Raw genomic sequence first — 25,183 nt, forward strand, 5'->3', positions numbered from 1 at the left:
CAGTAATTAGTGTTAATGTCACAGAAAAAAAACACAGAAATCAAAGATAATATAGCAATACATAATGAAATGAACAGAGAAAATCACTTACATTACAGATATGAAACTAAAAATGTACCTCTGAATGGAACCAGTTGCTCATCCGCTGTTACTTCATGCCCAGGGTTGTAGAGGTATGGCAGACGCTCCACCCACTTCTCCCGGACCTCTCTTACGGCCGCCAGTTTGTCTCTCACACGTCTTGCAGGTCTTGACTCACGGTTATCAAATCGTAGCATTCTTCAGAAAGTGCGAAAGACAGAAAACCCAGAAAACCACCCTTCCACTCTCTACATCCCAGAGATTACATGTAGCCTCGCCTCGGGACCTATACACACCAGCTAAGATTAGCAGCCCTATGTAGGCACGCAGGTAAATCTCATCCATCCTTTTCCAGTTGTCTCCATATTTATGGAAACCCTCCAAATTTGTCATATCCAGGATGATTTTTTTTCGATGGCTGGTGTGATGAACATGTAGAATGTTGAGGCGATGTACTGGGCAACTGCATGTCTTGTGGGCCCTGGGGTCCTTATGACATTTGTGCTGCCATTTGGCCCTGGTTGTCATATGGTGACAAGGACCATGTTATTTTGCTGTTCTTTGACAAAAATGTAGGGATTTCTTCTTCATCTGAAGATGATGCATCGTGCTCTGGGTTGTATTCTTCCCCATCTTCTTCTTCAGATACCTGCTCTTCTTCTAAATCTTTGTTCTCTTGTTCCTCCTGGACATCTGAAAAAATCAGATCTACGACCTGTTGGGCACTGAAACATGCACTCATCAGCAAAGAGAGAACTGGGGGGACTGTCATCTGCAGCACCTTTTATAGCCTCTGACTGCATTCCCCATTAGTAAACAATGCTTTCAAGAAATGTTTATTTTGTCTGAGATGTTGTTTATTTTGTCTGAAATTGTGTTTATTTTGTCTGTGAACTTGGGTCATGTGTGGGGTCGTGGAGGGGAGATGCTGCACATTCACAATAAAGTTTTAGTTTTGTCTGAGTTCAATCAGTGTGTGTGTGTGTGTGCGTCTTTGTGGTTTTTGTGGTGTGTAAATGATTTTATAATTGCTGGGTCTACAGCTTTCATGGAAATATGAACAACGACAATGTATCACTTTTTGTAAGGCTGGTCACTCTAGGAAAAGTCATCAAATTCCAAGTTGAAAACATATCGTTTAGGAGGTTTTCTCTGCTGTTAAACATAGGGACAGGTCATTTTTTACCCTTAAGACAACACAAAGTACAAAAGGGAAAATAAATAAACATAAATATGGGTTGTATTTGAGATCGTGTTTGTTCTTCACTGGTTGCCCTTTTCTTGTGGCAACAGGCCACAAATATTTCTGCTGTGATGGCACACTGTGGCATTTCACCCAATAGATATGCGAGTTTATCAAAATTGGGTTTGCTTTCAAATCCGAAAATATGTGTCTCTAATATGGCAATATATTTGGCAGGAGGTTAGGAAGTTCAGCTCAGTTTCCACCTCCTTTTGTGGGCAGTCTGCACATAGCCTGTCTTCTCTTGAGAGCGGCAGGGTAGCCTAGTGGTTAGAGCGTTGGACGAGTAACCGGAAGGTTGCAAGTTCAAATCCCCGAGCTGACAAGGTACAAATCTGTCGTTCTGCCCCTGAACAGGCAGTTAACCATCTGTTCCTAGGCCATCATTGTAAATAACAATGTGTTCTTAACTGACTTGCCTAGTTAAATAAAGGTAAAAAAAAGAGCCAGGTCTGCCTACAATAGCAAGGCTATGCTAACTGAGTCTGTACATAGTCAAAGCTTTCCTCTCTCTCTCTGACAATAATACGAAGGAATACAGGTGGTTTTATAGTGTTGAAATCTGTACAAATGTATTCATCTGACAGTTTTCTGGGCATTGAAATATGATGCGTAGCCTCAACCACATCTTCTACTTTTTGGGTGGAGGTTGAGGTCTGATGATGACATTAGATCCTTTGAATCGTTTGAATATCCACCCTTTTCCTCCCTGGGTGAAATTATCCAGGCATTATCCAGGCGTTTCTGCCATAGCGCTGTGGGTGAAGTGGTTCTTATGTGGGGATGGAGAGCAGGCCGGAGCCAGCACACATCACTGGTGCAGCTTTGCAGGAGGAGGGGTGAGGGAGACTGGCAGACCACCCAAGCGTGGTGTTGTCCCCCCGCTGGCTCTCCAAAGGCCCTCGCTGTCTGGGTGTTTGTTTGCTGTGGTAGACATGTGAAGTGGCATGACAGGTAGGTGGGAAAGAGCTCCAGGCAGTTTCTGCTTCATGTCTGTGTTTCCACTGACTACATGGTATAACCACATCCACTAGGGGGATACAGTCACATTCTGTCCTGTGTGTGTGTGTGTGTGTGTGTGTGTGTGTGTGTGTGTGTGTGTGTGTGTGTGTGTGTGTGTGTGTGTGTGTGTGTGTGTGTGTGTGTGTGTGTGTGTGTGTGTGTGTGTGTGTGGGCACCCCGGGGTGTCTGACAAGGGGTTCTGAGAAATAGTTGAGTGATAAAGTGAAAGTGGGAAAGTGAAACGGGAAAGAGAGAGAGAGAGGTGTGTTACATCAAGGTATGGCACCTTGGAATCCCGGGCCCCTGAGTTAGTCCCACATTCCGGTTGACACTCAAGCTCAGCCGACCCCTCTCAGAGCACTAAAGGTGAGCCTGGCAGACAGGGGTCAAATCACAGCTATTTGTGAAGTGGGGCAATAAGGACTAGGACCAGTACACCTGGAAGCATAGGAGCTTCCTCTGTGACTACTGGACAGAGAGTTAGGGCAGGCAAGGAGGCCCAAAGTGTGTTCCAAATGGCACTACATTTCCCTATATAGTGCACTACTTTTGACCAGAGCCCAGGGCTCTATATAGGGAATAGGGTGCCACTCGGGATGCAGCCCCAGTCTCCCAGTGTACTGCGGAGACAGACAGGCAGGTGCTGTGCACTGCTGAACTAGTCTGCTCTATCCTGATGGACACCTGGCAGGGGGGAGAGCCGCTGCTCACTCGAGTAGCACTGAATCAAAATCAATCACGCTCCACTCTCCTGAGCTGTACTTGTATACTGTAGAGGGACCTGCCCTTTGAAGATATCCCACAGTATGGCCACTGCACTACCACTGTACAAGATGTTACTGTTGTCAGTTAAGCTCTACTCTCCCTGCTACTATCAGGTGATACAATGGTTTTCTATGATCTGCAGGTCTAAGCTCTTTGGCCCTCCTCACCCTCCGGTTCTACTCACCGTGGGACATATTCCCACTGTGGAAGACAACAGAACTATTTCTAAATGTCATCCTGACATTACTGCGTCCAATATGAATTATGAAAATTGCGCTTCTGGCAACAACGGCTCTTTGACAAATTGTGACCCGGTGGATTAGGCCAATCATTTTCTGGCTTCAAGAAACCCTGTCAAGTTTAACCTCATCTGGGATCTGGCTCTTTGTTGTCAAGTTTAAGAGGCTTTAACTGAGGCTAGCCTGACTAGCCTCCAATTGCAGTGTTGGCCATGTTGAGTTAGTGCCTGCAGATGACCTGAGAATTATTTAGTGGTGATGTCATTGTCACCCCAGGATCTCTATCAGGCCCAAAATAACACACACACATGCACACGCTTAACGCATGAACACACTAACACACACACAAATTCACTCTGAGCACGCACGCACACGCACGCACGCGCGCGCACATGCACACACACACACACACACACACACACACACACACACACACACACAGGATAATGCATCTCTGACAGGTAGTGCTGGTGAAAGATGCTGGCCGGTCATCAGCTTGTAGCTCACTACAGAGATCTCCACCCACATGTACCAGAGGGAGGGAGAGAGCCAGAGTAGGAGCAAGAGAGAGAGCGAGAGAGAGGACGGGAGAGAGAATGAGAGCGAGAGAGTGAGAGAACAAGAGAATGAGAGAAAGAGAGAACAAGAGTGAAAGACAACAGTGGCTCCACTATAGATACGGAGTGCTTTTAATGGAGTGAGTGGGAGAGAAAAATGGCTGTGTGTTTGTGTGTGTACTTGTATGTGTGTGTACTTGTATGTTTAATAGAAGGGGTAATGGGTACAGGGTACAGTATGGCTATTTTCCACTAGTATAGCTATTACCACAGTTCTCTTTCAAGCTTCAGCATTCCAGAATGTTTGTCCACACCCGTCTACAACCTGTCAAGCCGACATGCCACGCATTTCTGTCTGACACGCACAAATGAACACATCTCATCTGTGTTGCTTTCTCCACACTACTCCAGATGAAAGGGAAAGAGTGAGAGAGAAAGCGGGGGAAGGGATGGAGACCGAGAGGGAGGATACGTCAAAGCACCTGGGAGGGAAGGAAATTGTAGAGTCTCTGCTTCCTGTCCTAAAGTCAATCCGTCTTTAGGCTGCTGCAACTGTAATGGATGGAGGGGCACTTTCATTTTACATTTACATTTTAGTCATTAAGCAGATGCTGTTATCCAGAGCGATTTAGTGTTAAGTGCCTTACTCAAGGGCACATTGACCCATTTTTTTTTACCAATAGTTCAGGTGGGCCTTCGCGCTTCAGCAAACAAAGGAAAGGAGGGGTGCTCCAAACAAGGACTCAAATCATGGAAATGGTTTCCCAAGAAAAACTTCCAAACGGACTAATTCAAGGTAGGAAGGATTGGAGCACTCAACAAAAAAAGGTAGAGATTGACTTATTGCTCACTTTCACCCATTGTACAGGACACGAACAGGTGACTGACGTGTCGACGTCAGGCTGAGGTCTTCCTCAGAATGACCTGACCATTGCACTTAGCTCCTATTTATAGCCTAGTTGCCCAATGAGACACAACATTGTACAATGTTTGGAATGATGACATGTTTCAAGGTAAATGGTGACGTTAATCAATAGGCCATATAAAAATAGACATACAGTTGAAGTCGGAAGTTTACATACACCTTAGCCAAATACATTTAAACAGTTTTTCACAATTCCTGACATTTAATCAGAGTACAAATTCCTTGTCTTAGGTCAGTTAGGATCACCACTTTATTTTAAGAATGTGAAATGTCAGAATAATAGTAGGGAGAATGATTTATTTCAGCTCTTATTTCTTTCATCACATTCCCAGTGATCAGAAGTTTACATACACTCAATTAGTATTTGGTAGCATTGCCTTCAAATAGTTTAACTTGGGTCAAACGTTTCGTGTAGCCTTCCACAATCTTCCCACGGTAAGTTGGGTGAACTGGCCCATTCCTCCTGACAGAGCTGGTGTAACTGACTCAGGTTTGTAGGCATCCTTGCTTGCACACACTTTCTCAGTTCTTTACAATGTTCTATAGGATTGAGGTCAGGACTTTGTGATGGTCACTCGAATACCTAGACTTTGTTGTCCTTAAGCCACAGCCATTTTGCCACAACTTTGGAAGTATGCTTGGGGTCATTGTCCATTTGGAAGATCCATTTGCGACCAAGCTTTAACTTCCTGACTGATGTCTTGAGATGTTGCTTCAATATATCCACATAATTTTCCTTCCTCATGACGCCATCTATTTTGTGAAGTGCACCAGTCCCTCCTGCAGCAAAGCACTCCCACAACATGATGCTGCCACCCCCGTGCTTCACGGTTGGGATGCAAGCCTCCCCCTTTTTTGATGGTCATTATGGCCAAACAGTTCTATTTTTGTTTCATCAGACCAGAGGACATTTCTCCAAAAAGTACGGTCTTTGTCCCCATGTGCAGTTGCAAACCGTAGTCTGGCTTTTTATGGCGGTTTTGGAGCAGTGGCTTCTTCCTTGCTGAGCGGCCTTTCAGGTTATGTCGATATAGGACTTGTTTTACTGTGGATAGATACTTTTGTACCTGTTTCTTCCAGCATCTTCACAAGGTCCTTTGCTGTTGTTCTGGGATTGATTTGCACTTTTTGTACCAAAGTACATTCATCTCTAGGAGACAGAACATGTCTCCTTCCTGAGCGGTATGATGGCTGTGTGGTCCCATGGTGTTTATACTTGCATACTATTGTTTGTACAGATGAACGTGGTACCTTCAGGCATTTGGGAATTACAAACAGAGGTAGTGCCTATGAAAAGCCAAGCTGTCCTGATACCATGTTATACAGTGCCTTCGGAAAGTCTTCAGACCCCTTGACTTTTTCCATATTTTGTTACGTTACAGCCTTATTCTAAAATATATATATATTTTTTCATCAACCTACACTTGTATTAAAAAAATCAAAATAGAAATACCTCATTTACATAAGTATTCAGACCCTTTGCTATGAGACTCGAAATTGAGCTCAGGTGCATCCTGTTTCCATTGATCATCCTTAAGATGTTTTTACAACTTGATTGGAGTCCATCTGTGGTAAATTCAATTGATTGGGCATGATTTGGAAAGGCACACACCTGTCTATATAAGGTCCCACAGCTGACAGTGCATGTCAGAGCAAAAACCAAGCCATGAGGTCGAAGGAATTGTCCGTAGAGCTCTGAGACAGGATTGTGTCGAGGCACACATCTGGGGAAGGGTACCAAAACATTTCTGCAGCATTGAAGATCCCCAAGAACACAGTGGTCTCCATTATTCTTAAATGGAAGAAGTTTGGAACAACCAAGACTCTTCCTAGAGCTGGCCGACCTGCCAAACTGAGCAATCGGAGGAGAAGGGCCTTGGTCAGGGAGGTGACCAAGAACCCGATGGTCACTCTGGCAGAGCTCCAGAGTTCTTCTGTGGAGATGGGAGAACCTTCCAGAAGGACAACCATCCCTGCAGCACTCCAGCAATCAGGCCTTTATGGTAGAGTGGCCGGATGAAAGCCACTCCCCAGTAAAAGGCACATGACAGCCCACTTGGAGTTTGTCAAAAGGCACCTTAAGGACTCTCAGACCATGAGAAGCAAGATTCTCTGGTCTGATGAAACCAAGATTGAACTCTTTGACCTGAATGCCAAGCATCACATCTGGAGTAAACCTGGCACCATCCCTACGGTGTAGCATGGTGGTGGCAGCATCATGCTGTGGGGATGTTTTTCAGTGGCAGGGACTGGGACACTAGTCAGGATCGAGGGAAAGATGAATGAAGCAAAGTACAGAGAGATCCTTGATGAAAACCTGCTCCAGAGCGCTCAGGACCTAAGACTAGGGTGAAGGTTCACCTTCCAACAGGACAACAACCCTAAGCACACAGCCATGACAACGCAGGAGTGGCATCAGGATTAGTCTCTGAATGGCCCAGCCAGAGCCTGGACATGAACCTGGAGAGACCTGAAAATAGCTGTGCAGTAACACTCCCCTTCCAACCTGACAGAGTTTGAGAGGATCTGCAGAGAAGAATGGGAGAAACTCCCCAAATACAAGTGTGCCAAGCTTGTATTATCATACCCAAGAAGACTCGAGGCTGTAATGGCTGCCAAAGGTGCTTCAACAAAATACTGACTAAAGGGTCTGAATACTTATGTAAATGTAATATTTCAGTTTTGTATTTTAATACATTTGGAACAATTTCGATTTTTGCTTTGTCATTTTTGCTTTGTCATTATGTGTAGATAGTTTTTTAAAGTCCATTTTAAAAGAAGGCTGTAACATAACAAAACGTGGAAAAAGTCAAGGGGTCTGAATACTTTCCCGAATGCACCGTCCAGTAATATGGTCAGGGTCAGCAAAGTAAGACCTAGCAAAGATGCAGCTGGCTCAAAACAAGGCAGCCCGCCTTGCCCTTAACTGCACACACAGAACCAACATCAACAGCATACACGATAGTGTTTCATGGTCGAGGAGAAATGGTCTACTCGTCTGGTCTGTGTGTTGAAAATGCCTAACCACTTGTATAATCTATTTGCATACACTTCAAACAGACATTCAGTTCCTTCAGAAAATATTCATACCCCTTGATATATTCCACAAATTGTTGAGTTACAGCCTGAATTCAAAATATATATTTTTTTCTCACCCAATCACTCGCTAATCTACACGTGTCACAGCTAAAGCAGCGCTACAAGCTTTGACTTTCTCCATTAGTTCCCATCTCTAATACTCTAAATACTCTAAAACAAATGCCTAATGCTAAGGTAGGAAACAGATGCTGCTGAAGATAATTATTATTATTATTTTTTAACCTTTGCTAAACTAATCGTCATGCAATCCATTCTCAAAGCCAGTATGTTTTGAAACATGCCATTTTCCTCGAAATTACGAAATGTCACGATTCCAAAGTTATACAATATTACAGATGGCAAGTTAATTATCTCACATCTCGGGAAAAAAGATGTGTAATGTTGTACTTCTTGTTGACGAATTTGTGCTAATGTTGGGTTTTCGAGCTAGAGCACAATAGAAGGAGCGCTTCTTGTCCCAGAATGCACCGTGAGGCCCATTGACATAACATGGGCAACGTTTCCCATCTCCTTAAAAGTATATCTGTCGTTGTGAATGTCAGTCTCCACTCTGGGAGGCACATCGATCTGCAGCTTGAACATGGTGAGATTGTAGACTCCTAAATTGATAGTCCAGTTTGTTGAGGCAATTTTACAGCTAACAAGCTACTTTACATGCTGATATTTTCTTTGGTATTAGGGGATGTACCTAATAGGCCTATCTGGCTTATATGATTATGATGGCCATAATGCTTCTTGACAGTGTCATAAAGTATATTTTCTTTGTCCAAGTAACGTGACACAGGATGGTCAGGATATGCTGTAAAAACAAATATGTAAAGAATTCATTACAATAACAACAAAGGACTTAAGAAAATAACTTTCAAACGAAAGGAAACTTCTTGGTAGGGAAAAAACAGATTTGAATAAAAGTGGGTTTTGACACTCTTATGTAGGTGTCACAACTAGCCATAAAATAGCACAATATCTGTCAAAACAGGTGTAAATATTTTTTATTTATTTTTATTTCACCTTTATTTAACCAGGTAGGCTAGTTGAGAACAAGTTCTCATTTGCAACTGCGACCTGGCCAAGATAAAGCATAGCAGTGTGAACAGATAACACAGAGTTACACATGGAGTAAACAATTAACAAGTCAATAACACAGTAGAAAAAAAGGGGAGTCTATATACATTGTGTGCAAAAGGCATGAGGAGGTAGGCGAATAATTACAATTTTGCAGATTAATAACACTGGAGTGATAAATGATCAGATGGTCATGTACAGGTAGAGATATTGGTGTGCAAAAGAGCAGAAAAGTAAATAAATAAAAACAGTATGGGGATGAGGTAGGTAAAAATGGGTGGGCTGTTTACCGATAGACTATGTACAGCTGCAGCGATCGGTTAACTGCTCAGATAGCAGATGTTTGAAGTTGGTGAGGGATATAAAAGTCTCCAACGTCAGCGATTTTTGCAATTCGTTCCAGTCACAGGCAGCAGAGAACTGGAACGAAAGGCGGCCAAATGAGGTGTTGGCTTTAGGGATGATCAGTGAGATACACCTGCTGGGGCGCGTGCTACGGATGGGTGTTGCCATCGTGACCAGTGAACTGAGATAAGGCGGAGCTTTACCTAGCATGGACTTGTAGATGACCTGGAGCCAGTGGGTCTGGCGACGAATATGTAGCGAGGGCCAGCCGACTAGAGCATACAAGTCGCAGTGGTGGGTGGTATAAGGTGCTTTAGTGACAAAACGGATGGCACTGTGATAAACTGCATCCAGTTTGCTGAGTAGAGTGTTGGAAGCAATTTTGTAGATGACATCGCCGAAGTCGAGGATCGGTAGGATAGTCAGTTTTACTAGGGTAAGTTTGGCGGCGTGAGTGAAGGAGGCTTTGTTGCGGAATAGAAAGCCGATTCTTGATTTGATTTTCGATTGGAGATGTTTGATATGAGTCTGGAAGGAGAGTTTACAGTCTAGCCAGACACCTAGGTACTTATAGATGTCCACATATTCAAGGTCGGAACCATCCAGGGTGGTGATGCTGGTCAGGCGTGCGGGTGCAGGCAGCGAACGGTTGAAAAGCATGCATTTGGTTTTACTAGCGTTTAAGAGCAGTTGGAGGCCACGGAAGGAGTGTTGTATGGCATTGAAGCTCGTTTGGAGATTAGATAGCACAGTGTCCATGGACGGGACGGAAGTATATAGAATGGTGTCGTCTGCGTAGAGGTGGATCAGGGAATCGCCCGCAGCAAGAGCAACATCATTGATATATACAGAGAAAAGAGTCGGCCCGAGGATTGAACCCTGTGGCACCCCCATAGAGACTGCCAGAGGGCCGGACAGCATGCCCTCCGATTTGACACACTGAACTCTGTCTGCAAAGTAATTGGTGAACCAGGCAAGGCAGCCATATATGGGTCATGACAGTGTTGTGACCATATTATGACAGGTTATGACAAGTTATGTCAGCTGTTATGCTGTAACAACGGGGCCAAAGGAGATGGCCACCGTTTTACGATCCCGTAACCAATTGTGCTACTGTGTATGTTTTTTTCATGTTATTTGTAACTTATTTTGTACATAATGTTTCTGTCACCATGTCCAGGGCAGAGATTACTCACCCCGTACTGGAGGAATTCTTCTTCTTCATCAACGAGTCGGATGGGACAGATTTACTCCAGACACCCGACAAGGTTCCTCAAGACGGAGGTATAGTGGATGACGTCCGGGTGCCTTGTAAGGATCCGTCACCGAGAGGGTAATCTGCCTTTACCATCGGTCCTATTACCCAACTTACAATCAATCGATAATAAAATAGATGAAATACGAGCACGTATATCCTACCAACGGGACATTAAAAACTGCAATATCTTATAGTTTCACCGAGTCTTGGCTGAACGACGACATGACTAACATACAACTGGCGGGTTTTAAGCTTTTTTGGCAGGATAGAACAGCGGTCTCTGGTAAGACAAGGGGCGGCGGCCTACGCATATTTGTAAACAACAGCTGGTGCAAGAAATCTAAGGAGGTCTCGAGGTTTTGCTCGCCTGAAGTAGAGTATCTCATGATAAGCTGTAGACCACACTATTTACCAAGAGAGATTACATCTACATTTTTTGTACCTGTCAATATACCACAGCAGACCGATGCTGGCACTAAGACAGCACTCAATGAGCTGTATACAGCCATAAGCAAACAGGAAAACGCTCATCCAGAGGTGGCGCTCCTTGTGGCCGGGGACTTTAATGCAGGGAAACTCAAATCAGTTTTACCTCATATCTATCAGCATGTTAAATGTGCAACCAGAAGGAAAAAAACTCTATACCACCTATACTCCACACACAGAGATGCATACAAGGCTCTCCCTTGCCCTACATTTGGCAAATCTGACCATAATTATATTCTCCTGGTTCCTGCTTACAAGCAAAAACTAAAGCAGGAAGCACCAGTGACTCGGTCAATAAGAAAGTGGTCAGATTAAGATAATGCTAAGCTACAGGACTGTTTTGCTAGCACAGACAGATTTGTTCCGGGATTCTCACGACGACATTGAGGAGTACACCACATCAGTCACTGGCTTCATCAATAAGTGCATCGATGATGTCGTCCCCACAGTGACAGTACGTACATACCCCAACCAGAAGCCATGGATTACAGGCAACAACCACACTGAGCTAAAGGGTAACCATCATGGTCCAAACACACTAAGACGATCGTGAAGAGGGCACGACAAAGCCTATTCCCCCTCAGGATACTGAAAAGATTAGGCATGGGGTCCTCAGATCCTCAAAAGGTTCTATACCTGACTGGTTGCAATACCGCCTGGTATGGCATCTACTCGGCCTCCAACCACAAGGCACTACAGAGGGTAGTGCGTACGGCCCAGTACATCATTGGGCCAAGCGTCCTGCCATCAAGGACCTCTATATCAGGTGGTGTCAGAGGAAGACCTTAAAAATGGTCAAAAACTCCAGTCACCCTAGTCATAGACTGTTCTCTCTGCTACCGCACGGCAAGCGGTACCGGAGTGCCAAGTCGAGGTCCAATGGCTCCGTAACAGCTTCTACCCTCAAGCCAAAAGATTCCTGAACATTTAATCAAATGGCTACCAGACCCCTCTTTTACACTGCTGCTACTCTCTGTTTATAATCTATACATATTCACTTTAACTCTACCTACATATAACCTCAATTACCTTAACTAACCGGTGCCCCCACACATTGACTCTGTACTGGTACCCCCTGTATGTAGCCTCCACATTGACTCTGTACTGGTACCCCCTGTATATAGCCTCCACATTGACTCTGTACTGGTACCCCCTGTATGTAGCCTCCACATTGACTCTGTACTGGTACCCCCTGTATGTAGCCTCCACATTGACTCTGTACTGGTACCCCCTGTATATAGCCTCCACATTGACTCTGTACTGGTACGTAGCCTCTGTACTGGTAACCCCTGTATGTAGCCTCCACATTGACTCTGTACTGGTACCCCGTGTATATAGCCTCCACATTGACTTTGTACTGGCACCCCCTGTATATATCCTCCACATTGACTCTGTACCGTAATACCCTGTATATAGCCTCCACATTGACTCTGTACCGTAATACCCTGTATATAGCCTCCACATTGACTCTGTACCGGTAATAACCTGTATATAGCCTCCACATTGACTCTGTACCGTAATACCCTGTATATAGCCTCCACATTGACTCTGTACCGTAATGCCCTGTATATAGCCTCCACATTGACTCTGTACAGGTACCCGCTGTCATTTGCCTCCACATTGACTCTGTACCGTAATAACCTGTATATAGCCTCCACAATGACTCTGTACCGTAATACCCTGTATATAGCCTCCACATTGACTCTGTACCGTAATACCCTGTATATAGCCTCCACATTGACTCTGTACCGTAATACCCTGTATATAGCCTCCACATTGACTCTGTACCGGTAATAACCTGTATATAGCCTCCACATTGACTCTGTACCGTAATACCCTGTATATAGCCTCCACATTGACTCTGTACCGTAATACCCTGTATATAGCCTCCACATTGACTCTGTACCGTAATGCCCTGTATATAGCCTCCACATTGACTCTGTACAGGTACCCGCTGTCATTTGCCTCCACATTGACTCTGTACCGTAATAACCTGTATATAGCCTCCACAATGACTCTGTACCGTAATACCCTGTATATAGCCTCCACATTGACTCTATACCGTAATACCCTGTATATAGCCTCCACATTGACTCTGTACCGTAATAACCTGTATATAGCCTCCACATTGACTCTGTACCGTAATACCCTGTATATAGCCTCCACATTGACTCTGTACCGTAATACCCTGTATATAGCCTCCACATTGACTCTGTACCGTAATGCCCTGTATATAGCCTCCACATTGACTCTGTACCGTAATACCCTGTATATAGCCTCCACATTGACTCTGTACCGTAATACCCTGTATATAGCCTCGCTTATTATTTTACTCCTGCTGTTTAATGTTACTTTTATTTTTTATTTATCTATTTATTATCTACTTATTTGTAAAAGAATTTACCTCTTAAAGCATTGTTGGTTAAGGGCTTGTAAGTAAACATTTCACTGTAAAGTCTACACCTGTTGTATTCGGTGCATGTGACAAATACCATTTGATTTTATTTGATTTGATGACATTAAGACATGGTTATGATCTTGTTATAATGTGTTATGACGCTGGATGTCAAGTAAAGTGTTAACAAATGTACTGCTCAACTGAGGGACTTTACAGATACGCAGTTGTTCACAAAATCATGTCAAACACTGTTATTGCACCCAGTCCATGCAACTTATTATGTGACTTGTTAAGCAACTTTTTACTCAACTTATTTAGGCCATAACAAAGGGGATGATTACTTATTGATGTTTTATTCATTTACTAAAAACATACTTCCACTTTGACATGACGGCGTATTGTGTGTAGGCCAGTGACTAAAACATCTCAATTTAATCCCTTCTAAATTCAGGCTGTAACACAACAACATGTGGAAAAGTCAAGGGGTGTGAACATTGTTGGAAGACACTGTAATGGGGATCCTAATGAACTAAGCAGTAATGGGGGGATGAATAATGTAGGAGATTGCCTGGAGGTATATCAGCCACTGCACAGCAACTGCTCTCCAGATCAATGTTGTGGAGGATACAGGCATTTTGTATGTTGTTAGTTTGAACCAGGCAAGTAAATGAGCATGTAAATTCACCACACAAAGCACATGACAATTTGTGTTGTTGCCGGGTATTGTAGCGATAGTGGCAATGAGAGACAGAAGAAGAGTAAGATCAAGTGAGAGAGTGATTCTTTCTGTTCCCGAAACATCCAGAGGATCTGGTTGACAACGTTTTGTTGGTGGGGTGGGGGAGGAGTTTGGTCTGGGCATTCCTGCAGTTGTCTCGCCACCTCAGAGGTTAAGCACCGCTATCTTGGTCCGTTCTGACAGAGCTTGACCAAAAAGCGTTTGGCAGACAGGGCATCGATGACTGAGCCGAAAGGGCCGAGGCTGGGCCGACTGGAGTGTCTTCTCTCACACTCCCTCCCTTTGGCAGTTTGTTGAAAAGGAGCCCGTGGGATCGGGGAGGCACTGATAGTCGGCCGGCTTGTGTCAACAGAGGGCCTCAGAATCGTTTGGGATAATGTGGCGCTTCGGATCGCAGTGGCTCTGTGGAACAGGTGGTCCTCTGCTGTGTGGAGCTCCAACCCCTCCCTTCCCACCCTCTCACCCCTCCCTCCTTCCCTCGCCACACATGGGAAAGGTTATTTGGACAATTGGCGGTGATTAGCTCTTGATTTGGGTTTCTCTCCATTTGATCAGGCGCCACGCTAGGGAAAGCAGCATGACAGAGGGCACAGCTGTAGCCGGTCCACAGCTGAAATTGGGTGCAGAGAACCAGAAGTGAGGGATGGAGGGACAACGGTAGGCAGGGAAGAACAGAAGAGGCAGAAGGGAGGAGGAGGGAGGAGAGCTCTGTGGTCCATTCAATCTTGGCTTTTTGATTTATGGATTTTTTAGGGAGAATGAATGCCCCTGTTATTCCAAGTGTGGGCCCCAAGTCTACCTTCTAAAATGTGCTCTTTCCTCAAAAGAACCTGCGGCCTCAGCCCCTCTACCTCTCCTAGGTGGTGGACTGCAAACAAGAAATCCCCAGCACTGCTCAACCACTAATGGCCCCGTACCCCAACTGCCCACTTGTCCATGCAGTTTTCTCATGGTAATGGCTGTTCCATCCATGCTTTTCGTTCTGGGTGTTCAGCCAAAACCCACTTCTCTGGCTGCTTCTCCATGCCCATATATCAGGCTGATGGTTCTGGAGAGCTACACATCCAGCCAACTGAATAAAACACAGATTAAGCACACTCCCAAATCCAACTGCTCTCGGTGCATATAATTAGAAACTCTATGGCCATTGTTGTTATTGATTCTCTTTTATTTTGGCCATGTTTGAAGTAATTGAGGAAGTTGTAGCAGTTGTGTGAGGACTTGTGGGAGAGTGTAGCTTGCTGCGTCATTTCCAAACATATCTCAGGCAGTGTGTAACGACCTCCAATCAGCGGCTACGATATGGCACACTCTCAAGAATGCATCCGTTGGCGGCACTCTGCTTGCTTTGGAGATACTGGGATTCTAGGCTGCTGGGGCTGTTTCACAGTGCGTGTGACCCCGCAGACCCCGTCTCGGGAACCAGTACGGCTCAGCACAACACAAGGACTAAAATCAAACAACATTTTGTTACTGCATTTCGCAAGTGGCTCGTAAGCATCAACTACAAACTGGCATCATGATTTGTTGAGAGAGTTGTCTGTCTGAAGAGGACTCCTCTTTTTTTTTCCTTCTTGAAGTTGTCAAAAGAGTCCGTCATTGTCACCAGACTCTAGTCGCTGTTGCCTAGGGTCGGGTTTTCAAAACCACTGAGAGGAAAACACTCATAAATATGCAGAGTCAGCCAACTCCATGATACTGATTAGAGAAAATAACGTGGGTGACAGAGGTGCTCGAAAAACATTTCTGAAGACCGCAGAGGCTCATTTCGGAGGTTTCAGGTTGACATGAACCTGGGGGACAAGGTGCGACGGACCAAGGGAGGATGCCATTGTGGTGGGGTGGAGCGGGTTGGGGTGGGAGTGGGACATGGGTGGAGGAGGTGTGGCTTCAGCAGACCGGAGAAGGAAAACAACACCAGAGGGGGGACCCGGGTGTCACAGACTTCAGCGCCAGATGACCTTTGTGAAAATGTTTCTACCCGCCTGTGCTCGAAACAGTTTCCTGGCTAATTAAAGTTTCATTGGATTTTCATTGGCACAGCAGACCTCGGGCAACCTTGGGGGCACTTAGACAATGCCTTTGACCAAGGCGAATGGCAAAAATACAGGGGGGGGGGGGGGGGTGCTAAAGGAAGAGTGTGTTGGAGAAAGTGAAGTGAAGCATCCACCAGAGGACAGTGAGGCAGTAATGGTGTATGTCCAATGTTAAACGGCAAAAGGAATGTTTTATTGGACACTGTCTACAGGGACATTATACAAAATGGGACTGACTATGTGGCTAAGAGATATGCAATGTCAAAACGCTGAGTGCCTCCATTGTCTTATCGTGTTTGCTGTCTAGCTAATGGAATTTTGATGGGTCAAGATCAACTTGTGACATAGTAGGAGCATTACCAAAAACTGGACAGAGCGTTCCGATTCCAAAAGATCATAAAATAATTGGCTGCATTTGACTGGGATATTTCTGGAAAGATGGCCAAGAAAATGTTACGCAACCGGCAGACTTCGCTTTTAGCCTGTATTTCACAATTTGCAGTCTTTATTAATGAGGAATTTATTGGAGCCGAACAAAGCTGTTAGTGTGTAAGTGTGTGTGTGTCTGTGTGGGTTGTGGGTTGCAGCTTGATGAGGTCCTGGTCCGTGGTTCCTGGGGGAGGCAGTCCAATCTACATTTTATTAGGGCTTTATTGAGCTCTGTGTAGGTGTGTGTGTGTGTGTGCACATTCATGCGCATGTGTGTGTTTTTGCGTCATACACACACTTGGCAGAGCTTTTATGATTACCCGTGTCTGTTTCTATACATTCACAGTTGGTGGAACTTTAGTAAGGGTGAGTGTGTACCAGCAGGTGTGCGTGTGTTTGTGTGTGTGTGTCAGCAGGTGTGCATGTGTGTTTATATACGGTGTGTGTGTGTGGGTGTGTGTGTTTGTGTGCAGGAGCAGGTGTGTGTGTTTCTATATGTCTGAGTGTATGTACCACACTCACGGTTGGCAGAGCTTGATGAGATCCTGGTCCGTGGTCCCCGGGGGCAGGCCTCGAATGTACAGGTTAGTTTTACTCAGCAGCTCGGATCCGCCGTGACTGCAGCTGTTGTGGCTGGGGCTGGGCGGAGCCATGGGGTGGAGGGGTGGAGCATAGGGCTGCTGCAGGAAGAGAGAAGAGGTTAGGGCTAAATATATTTGAGTACATAAAACACATACATTATGTATGTGTGGGTTGTGATATGTAGGTATCTTTCACATGGAGTGGGGAGGGCATAGATACAGGAAGAGAGAAGAGTGCTCCCGAAAGGCGCAGCGGTCTAAGGCACTGCATCTCAGTTCAAGAGGCTTCACTACAGTCCCTGGTTCGAATCCAGGCTTTCTAGTGGTTAACTGTTATAGAAGGGACATCCTCAAAATGATGTGTTGAGAGATGTTGGAGTGCCATTTTCCTCCCTGACTTCATACTCCCGAGTCTGGAGGCATTCTCAGAACAGTTTGCACCTCTACAGGTGAGATGTTTTTAATGAGACTCAGCATCTGAACCGTTCAACAATTCCCTCTCCCTGTGTACGTCAACAAACCGCCTCATCACTACAGCGCATCGCTCCCTTTCCATGATATATTCCTTATTTCTCCCCATTTTGTGTACACTACATCCCTTTCCTCTGTCTCTGCACCCCTCTCTCCCCCTCGTGTCCCTCCCACTGTGGATTTATGGTGTCAGGGCTCCCCACTCACAGCCTATTTATATCTCTATACCATGGACGCTGCGCTCGGTGACAGAGAGGTAACGAAGGCCCTGTGGGCGTAGTAGGAAGAAAGAGGGATGGAGAAGGAGGGAGAAAGAGAGAGGGGTGGCTGAAAGTGACGGAGAGAGAGAAAAAGGGTTGGGCAGTAACGGAGAAAGAGGAGAGAAGAAGAAGAAGAAGAAAAAAAGAGCGAGTGAGAGAGAGCACAGCCACCAGCAGCTCCAGTTAGCCACGTTAAACCCTAGACTCCCCGGAGAGACACTGCACACGGAGCTATGGAAGAACACACACACACTCACACGCCCCCTTCGTGGTACCCACCCCACGCGTTAGCGCCGGCCCGTGAAGCATGGCTGATTTGATGTGCAATTTTCGAGTGTTCTCGGGCAGTGTGTCGCCTCTTCCGACAATGAGCCGAGACCCCTGGAGTGTGAAGGGAGTCTGCGTCTATCAATGGGAGGCCAATTATCATGCTGGGCTAACTGGAACTGACGGCCAGCCACTACTCTCAGTAGAGTAGTGAGTACACACAATGTGCTTCACCGCTGCCGAGCTACAGCATATTGTATGGAGGGAGAGAGAGACGGTCAGCCCATTTAGGAAGGAGACTGGACATTGACCGGACTGGGGGTTTTAATAGGGGTTATTTATGGCCAGTGTGCATACAAACATCAGGTGGTCAAGACACTTTTGACCTACACCATGTATCACTCTCTTTGCTGGGGTGCTTTGATACTTTGACATGTCATTTCATTGTCTTGAATTGCACCATATTATAGCTACGGTAAGTCCTTCTAAACTGCACGTAAACTATCACGACTACTCAAAGCCAGGTAAAATTCTCCGATAAATGCTGTGTGTTATAACACTTAAAATAAAGTGTCCCAGTACATTTTGACGCACAGAAAATTAATATTAAAAACCAAGCCTTGACTAAGCTCTGAGCTCTCTCCCCCCATCCCCTCTGCGGTACTTTAGATTACCCACACTAAATGCACTGGGTGACACACAATTTACATGCAAATTCACTGCAGCACACTGGTGATACAGTGTTGGTCCCTATTGAAGGTGAGGTGAAAGAGCCTCTCTACTACCCAGTATATTGTGCAGCTCCGCATTCCTCCCTCCACTCCACACTTGGCTTGCGTCCTGGGCTTTGGAATTCACGTGTCCCGCCCTATCGATTTGCTTTCATTTTTAAGGTCAGAAGCTGAAATCTAACACAATGAGGCATGGAGGGTCAACCCTGGCTCATTACTTACAGTGCTGGGAAAGAGGGAGGTTATCCAAGGGAAAAGAAAAGGCTCTCAGAAGCCCTGGGATGACAAATGAGAGGGTGCTAGAGGTCCCTGAGGAGCTGTGTGAGAGTGTGTGTGTGTGTGTTACGATCAAGTGAAGGGTCGAGTGTGTGTGTGCGTGTGTGCGCGTGTGTGTGTGTGTATATGTGTGTGTGTGTATGTGTGTGTGTGTGTGTATGTGTGTGTGTGTGTGATACGATCAAGAGAAGGGTCGAGTGTGTGTGTGTGTGTGTGCGTGCGTGCAAGTCTGAGTACGAGTGAACACCGACCATCATGTGTGATTGACAGTCTGTGGTCTGTGTATCCTTTTCCTCTCTCTTTTTCCTCTCTCTTCTCCTCTCGAGGTTAATAAACAGATTTGTTCCTCTTCCGGATGGTCCGTGACTGGTATTTACCCCCAGCCCGCTCACCCTGTCAGTCTGTGAGATGCACAAAACCCCCCAGCCTCCCCGGAAATATAGAAATATCTCCCTCACATGTCTGGCTGATGCGTGTTGAATACAGCACTTGACAAAGAGGATCTCTGCCGCCTTGCTGGCTGCCTTCAGTAAGAGGAGATGGTTACGACACTTCAAAACCTCCAGGTGGTAAATGAGACAACCCCCCCGTCGTGGCACGTCGCTACAGAGGCATGTCAGGGATTTAAATGTACCCGGTATTTCAGATGGGCAGAATGGTTTACACAGGGCCAATTTACTGAGCTAGCAGGGGGGCTCTGCCGCAACCGTGACACACGCTGGAGAATGTTTATGAGTGTATGAACCGAGGATGATAAAGCTATTGTATCGTATATAGGGCTGGATATGCACACGGAGACAGTGCACACATTTCTTCTGACTGGAGCAAGGGAAGAGCAGTCAGGGGAGTGTTTGTGTAAGCGTGCGTGCGTGTGTGTGTGTGTGTGCGCTCGTTCATGTGTGATTGTGGGATCCAATCCACTGGAGAATGCCAATCCAAGCAAACGCCATTCCAACCAAGGCTTGATCCAAAAAACAACCATTGGGCAAAAGTAAACAAAATATATCTAAAAAATGAATAGACAGAAAACACACAACTCATACTGGACTGTCCTCCTCCTTTTTCTGTAATCCAAACAAAGCAAACTCACCCAAACAGGTGAAAATGGACAGTCACCCAGCACTATACAGAGCCTGCATAAGCTATATCATTTCCACACCAGTATGTTTGTGGTATGAACACTTAATAGATATGAGGTCCATAGAAAGGCGGAGAGTAGGCTACAGTAGTTGATATTGGGCCTGTGTTACAGTACTCGGTATGGGGCCTGTGTTTGCCCTCTCTGCCTGTCTGTGAGTGGATGAAAGGCCCAGTGCTGTAGCCAGTAATTGGGTCTGATTTATAGGGATCCACAGCAGCAGTCACGAAGCCGGCTGAGAACTGGCCAAGGACCAACCACACTGCAGCCGTGGTGTCAATATCAGAGTGCCAGCCCCCTCCAGCCTACACTGCTTGGAGGGAGCTATGACACTGTTAATGTGTGTGTGTGTGTGTGTGTGTGTGTGTGTGTGTGTGTGTGTGTGTGTGTGTGTGTGTGTGTGTGTGTGTGTATGTGTGTGTGTTTGTGTGTGTGAGACAGAATATAAGTTAGTGTGTGTATAGGTGTGAGTGAGCGTGTGCGAGGATGACTATGCAAGTGCGAAGTGCTGGGTGAATGCCTTTATATAGTGTTATGTGCTTGTATGTGTGCTTGTGTTAAGCTTCACTGTGAAAGCCTAGTTACACTACTAAAACATAAGCAATTGATTTGTAGTGACGCGGGGAAAAATCCATACAGTTAAATATCGCAATATTATTTGGGATGACATCATATCAATATTTTTCTAGGCAGCGTTAGCTAGCACTAGTCGGCTGTACCTGTGCCAAAACTCTGGTATTGTTCATCCTATAACTTGTTCTATAGCTTGTTCTATAGCTTGTTCTATACCTTGTTCTATACCTTGTTCTCCATCTTCTTTTTAAATAGTGAGCCAACATGTTTTCACCACTTTTATTTCCATGACTGATCAAATCTCATTTTGTCCTGCTCTCTTGTCCCTCTGCAGCAGACATAGAGTGCCTTGTAAAAAATATTCATACCCCTTGGATTTCTTCCCATTTTATTGTGTTACAATGTGGGATTTGAGGTCAACAATCTACACCAAATACTCTGTAATGTCAAAGTCGAAGAATTATTATATATATATTTTTAGAGATTGATAGAAATGAAATAACTGAAATATAGTTGTTGCCTAAGTATTCAGCTCCCTGAGTCAATACATGTTATGAATACCTTCAGCAGTGATTCCAGCTGTGCCTCTTCTTGGGTAAGTCTCTAAGAGCTTTACACACCTGGATTGTGCAATATTATCCCATTATTATTTTCAGAATTCTTCAAGCTCTGTCAAGATGTTGGATATCTTGGCAAGACATTTTCAAGTCTTGCCATAGATTGTCAAGCAGATATAAGTCGAAACTGTAACTTGGCCATTCAGTTTCCTTCCTGTCCTGCAGCTCAGGTCAGAAGGAGGACTGTAAATCTTTGATGTGTCTGGGTGATTTAATACATCATCCACAGCATAATTATTAACTTGACCATGCTCAATGTCTGATTTGTTATTGTTATTCATCTACCAATCACTGCCTTTCTTCATGGTGCTTTCATAAAATCTCCCTGGTCTTTATAGTTGAATCTGTGCTTGAAATTCAATACTTAACTGAGGGACCTGACAGATGTTGTATGGATGGGGGACAGAGGAAGGGTTAGTCATTCAAAAATGATGTCGACCCCTATTATATCACATGAGTGAGCTCATGTAACTTATGTGATTTAGTAGGCCAAATGTTACTCCCTAACTCATTTAGGCTTGCCGAAACAAAGATTGATTGATTTAATTGTAACTATTTTGTCAACAATTTTAATCCCACTTTGTAACACAACATTTTTTTGCAAGGCACTGAAAAGCAAGCAATATGTTTGGAAAATCAAATCGCATAGGGAAAAAAATGGATAAACAGTATCGAATCGCAATACATATAGAATTGTGAGAATCGCAATACATTTCATATCAGCAACTAAAGATCCTTCAGAAAGTATTCACACCCCTCCACATGTTGTTGTGTTGCAGCCTGACTTTAAAATGGATTACATTTAGGTTTTGTGTCACTGGCCTACACACAACACCCCATAATGTCAAAGTGGAATTATGTTTTCAGACAATTTGACAAACTAATAAGAAATGAAAAGCTGAAATGTCTTGAGTCAATAAGTATTCAACACCTTTGTTAAGGCAAGCCTAAATACATTCAGGAGTTAAACAAATCTTACCAAGTCACATAATACGTTGCATGAACTCACTCTGTGTGCAATAAGTGTTTAACATGATTTTTGAATGACTAATCTCTGTACCTCACACATTCAATTAAGGGTAAGGTCCCTCAGTCGAAGCAATGAATTTCAATCACAGATTCAACCACAAAGACCAGGGAGGGCTTCTATTGGTAGATGGGTAAAAAAAGAAGAAAAAAAGAAGATGAATATTGAATATTTGAATATTCATTTGAACATGGTGAAGTTATTAATTACACTTTGGATGGTGTAACAATACACCCAGTCATTACAAGGTTACAGGCATCCTTCCGAACTCAGTTCAGGGAGAGGAAGGAAACCACTCAGGGATTTCACCATGAGGCCAATGGTGACTTTAAAACAGTTACAGAGTTAAATGGCTGTGATAGGAGAAAACTGAGGATGGATCAACAATATTGTAGTTACTCCACAATACTAACCTAAATGACAGAGCGAAAAGAAGGAAGCTTGTGCAGAATAAAACATATTTAAAAACATGGATCTGGTTTGTAATAAGGCACTAAAGTAAACTGAAAAAATAGAATAAATAAATAAATAATAATATTAAAAATAAATAAATAATCTTTATGTCCTACAAAGGGTTATGTTTGGGGAAAATCCAACACAACACATCACTGAGTAACACTTCATATTTGGTGGCTGCATTAGGTTATGGGTAACCTTGTCATAAGCAAGGACTAGGGAGTTTTTGTCAGGATAGAAATTAATGGAATATAGCTAAGCTTGCCTAGATAAATAAAGGTTAAAATAAATAAATTAGCATTGGCTAAATCCAAGAAGAAAACCTGGTTCAGTCTGCTTTCCAACAGACAGAGACAAATTCACCTTTCAGCAGGACAATAATCTAAAACACAAGGCCAAATAAACTCTGGAGTTGCTTACCGATGAACATGAATTTTCATGACTGGCCTAGTTACAGTTTTGACTTAAATCGGCTTGAAAATCTATGGCAAGACTTGAAAATGGCTGTCTAGCAATGATCAACAACAAACTTGACAGAATTTTTGAAAGAATATTGTGCAAATATTGTACAATCCAAGGGTGCAAAGCTCTTAGAGAATTACCCAGAAAGACTCACAGCTGCAATCATTGCCAAATATGATTCTAAACAGGGGTGTGAATACCTATGTAAATGAGAAATGTCTGTATTTCATATTCAGTAAATGTCTAAAAACATGTTTTCACTTTGTCATTATGAGGTATTTTGGGTAGATAGGTGAAGAAAACAATTCAGACTTAGAATTCAGGCTATAACACAACATGTGGAATAAGTCAAGGGGTATGAATACTTTCTGAAGGCTCTAGAAGTATCGTGATAATATCATATCGTGATGTCCCTGGAAATTCCTAGCCCATTTGTTATGATGACTCACAAGACAAGCCGAATAATCATTTACACAGCCAGCATCTTTACAGCAAGTACACAGTTGAAGTCGGAAGTTTACATACACTTTAGCCAAATACATTTAAATACCTGACATTTAATCCTCATAACAATTCCCTGTCTTAGGTCAGTTAGAATCAACACTTTATTTTAAGAATGTGAAATATCAAAATAATAGTGGAGAGAATTATTTATTTCAGCTTTTATTTCATTCATCACATTCCCAGTGGGTCAGAGTTTTAAGTTCTGCCCACAAATTTTCTATAGGATTGAGGTAAAGGCTTTGTGATGGCCACTCCAATACCTTGACTTTGTTGTCCTTAAACCATTTTTGGCACAACTTTGGAAGTATGCTTGGGGTCATTGTCCATTTGGAAGACCCATTTGTGACCAAGCTTAAACTTCCTGACTGATGTCCTGAAATGTTGCTTCAATATATCCTCATAATTTTCCTGCCTCATGGTGCCATCTATTTTGTGAAGTGCACCAGTCGCTCCTGCAGCACAGCACCCCCACATCATGATGCTGCCACCCCCGTGCTTCACAGTTAAGATGGTGTTCGTCAGCTTGAAAGCCTCCCCCTTTTTCCTCCAAACATAACGATGGTCATTATGGCCAAACAGTTCATTTTTGTTTCAACAGACCAGTGGACATTTCTCCAAAAAGTGCGACCATTGTCCCCATGTGCAGTTGCAAACCGTAGTCAGGCTTTTTTACGGTGGTTTGGAGCAGTGGCTTCTTCCTTGCTGAGAGGCCTTTCAGGTTATGTCGATATAGGACTCGTTTTACTGTGGATATAGATCATTTGTACCTGTTTCCTCCAGCATCTTCACAAGGTCCTTGTTGTTCTGGGATTAATTTGCACTTTTCATACCAAAGTACGTTCATCTCTAGGAGACAGACATCTCCTTCCTGAGCGGTATGACGGCTGCGTGGTCCCTTGATGTTTATACTTGCGTACTATTGTTTGTACAGATGAACGTGGTACCTTGACAATACTGTGCAGCTGTATTCATCAACCTGGCCAAGTCTTTCGACTCTGTCAATCACCAGATTCTTATCGGCAGACTCAACAGCCTTGGTTTCTCAAATAACTGCCTCGCCTGGTTCACCAACTACTTCTCAGACAGAGTTCAGTGTGTCAAATCGGAGGGCCTGTTGTCCGGACCTCTGGCAGTCTCTATGGGGGTGCCACAG

At 44.2% G+C, this 25,183-nt stretch overlaps 1 protein-coding gene across 1 annotated transcript in view; it reads right to left on the minus strand.

The window, feature by feature from the left end:
• Positions 1-25,183, minus strand: part of LOC109906947 (RNA-binding motif, single-stranded-interacting protein 3) — a 228,496-nt gene that overhangs the window by 159,583 nt on the left and 43,730 nt on the right. The window contains exon 2 of the mRNA XM_031793820.1: positions 17,190-17,347. Coding sequence (XP_031649680.1) covers positions 17,190-17,347 — 158 coding nt within the window. The remainder of the gene's footprint in view (positions 1-17,189; positions 17,348-25,183) is intronic.

Source organism: Oncorhynchus kisutch, linkage group LG17 (assembly GCF_002021735.2).
Source record: "Oncorhynchus kisutch isolate 150728-3 linkage group LG17, Okis_V2, whole genome shotgun sequence".
NCBI lineage: Eukaryota > Metazoa > Chordata > Actinopteri > Salmoniformes > Salmonidae > Oncorhynchus > Oncorhynchus kisutch.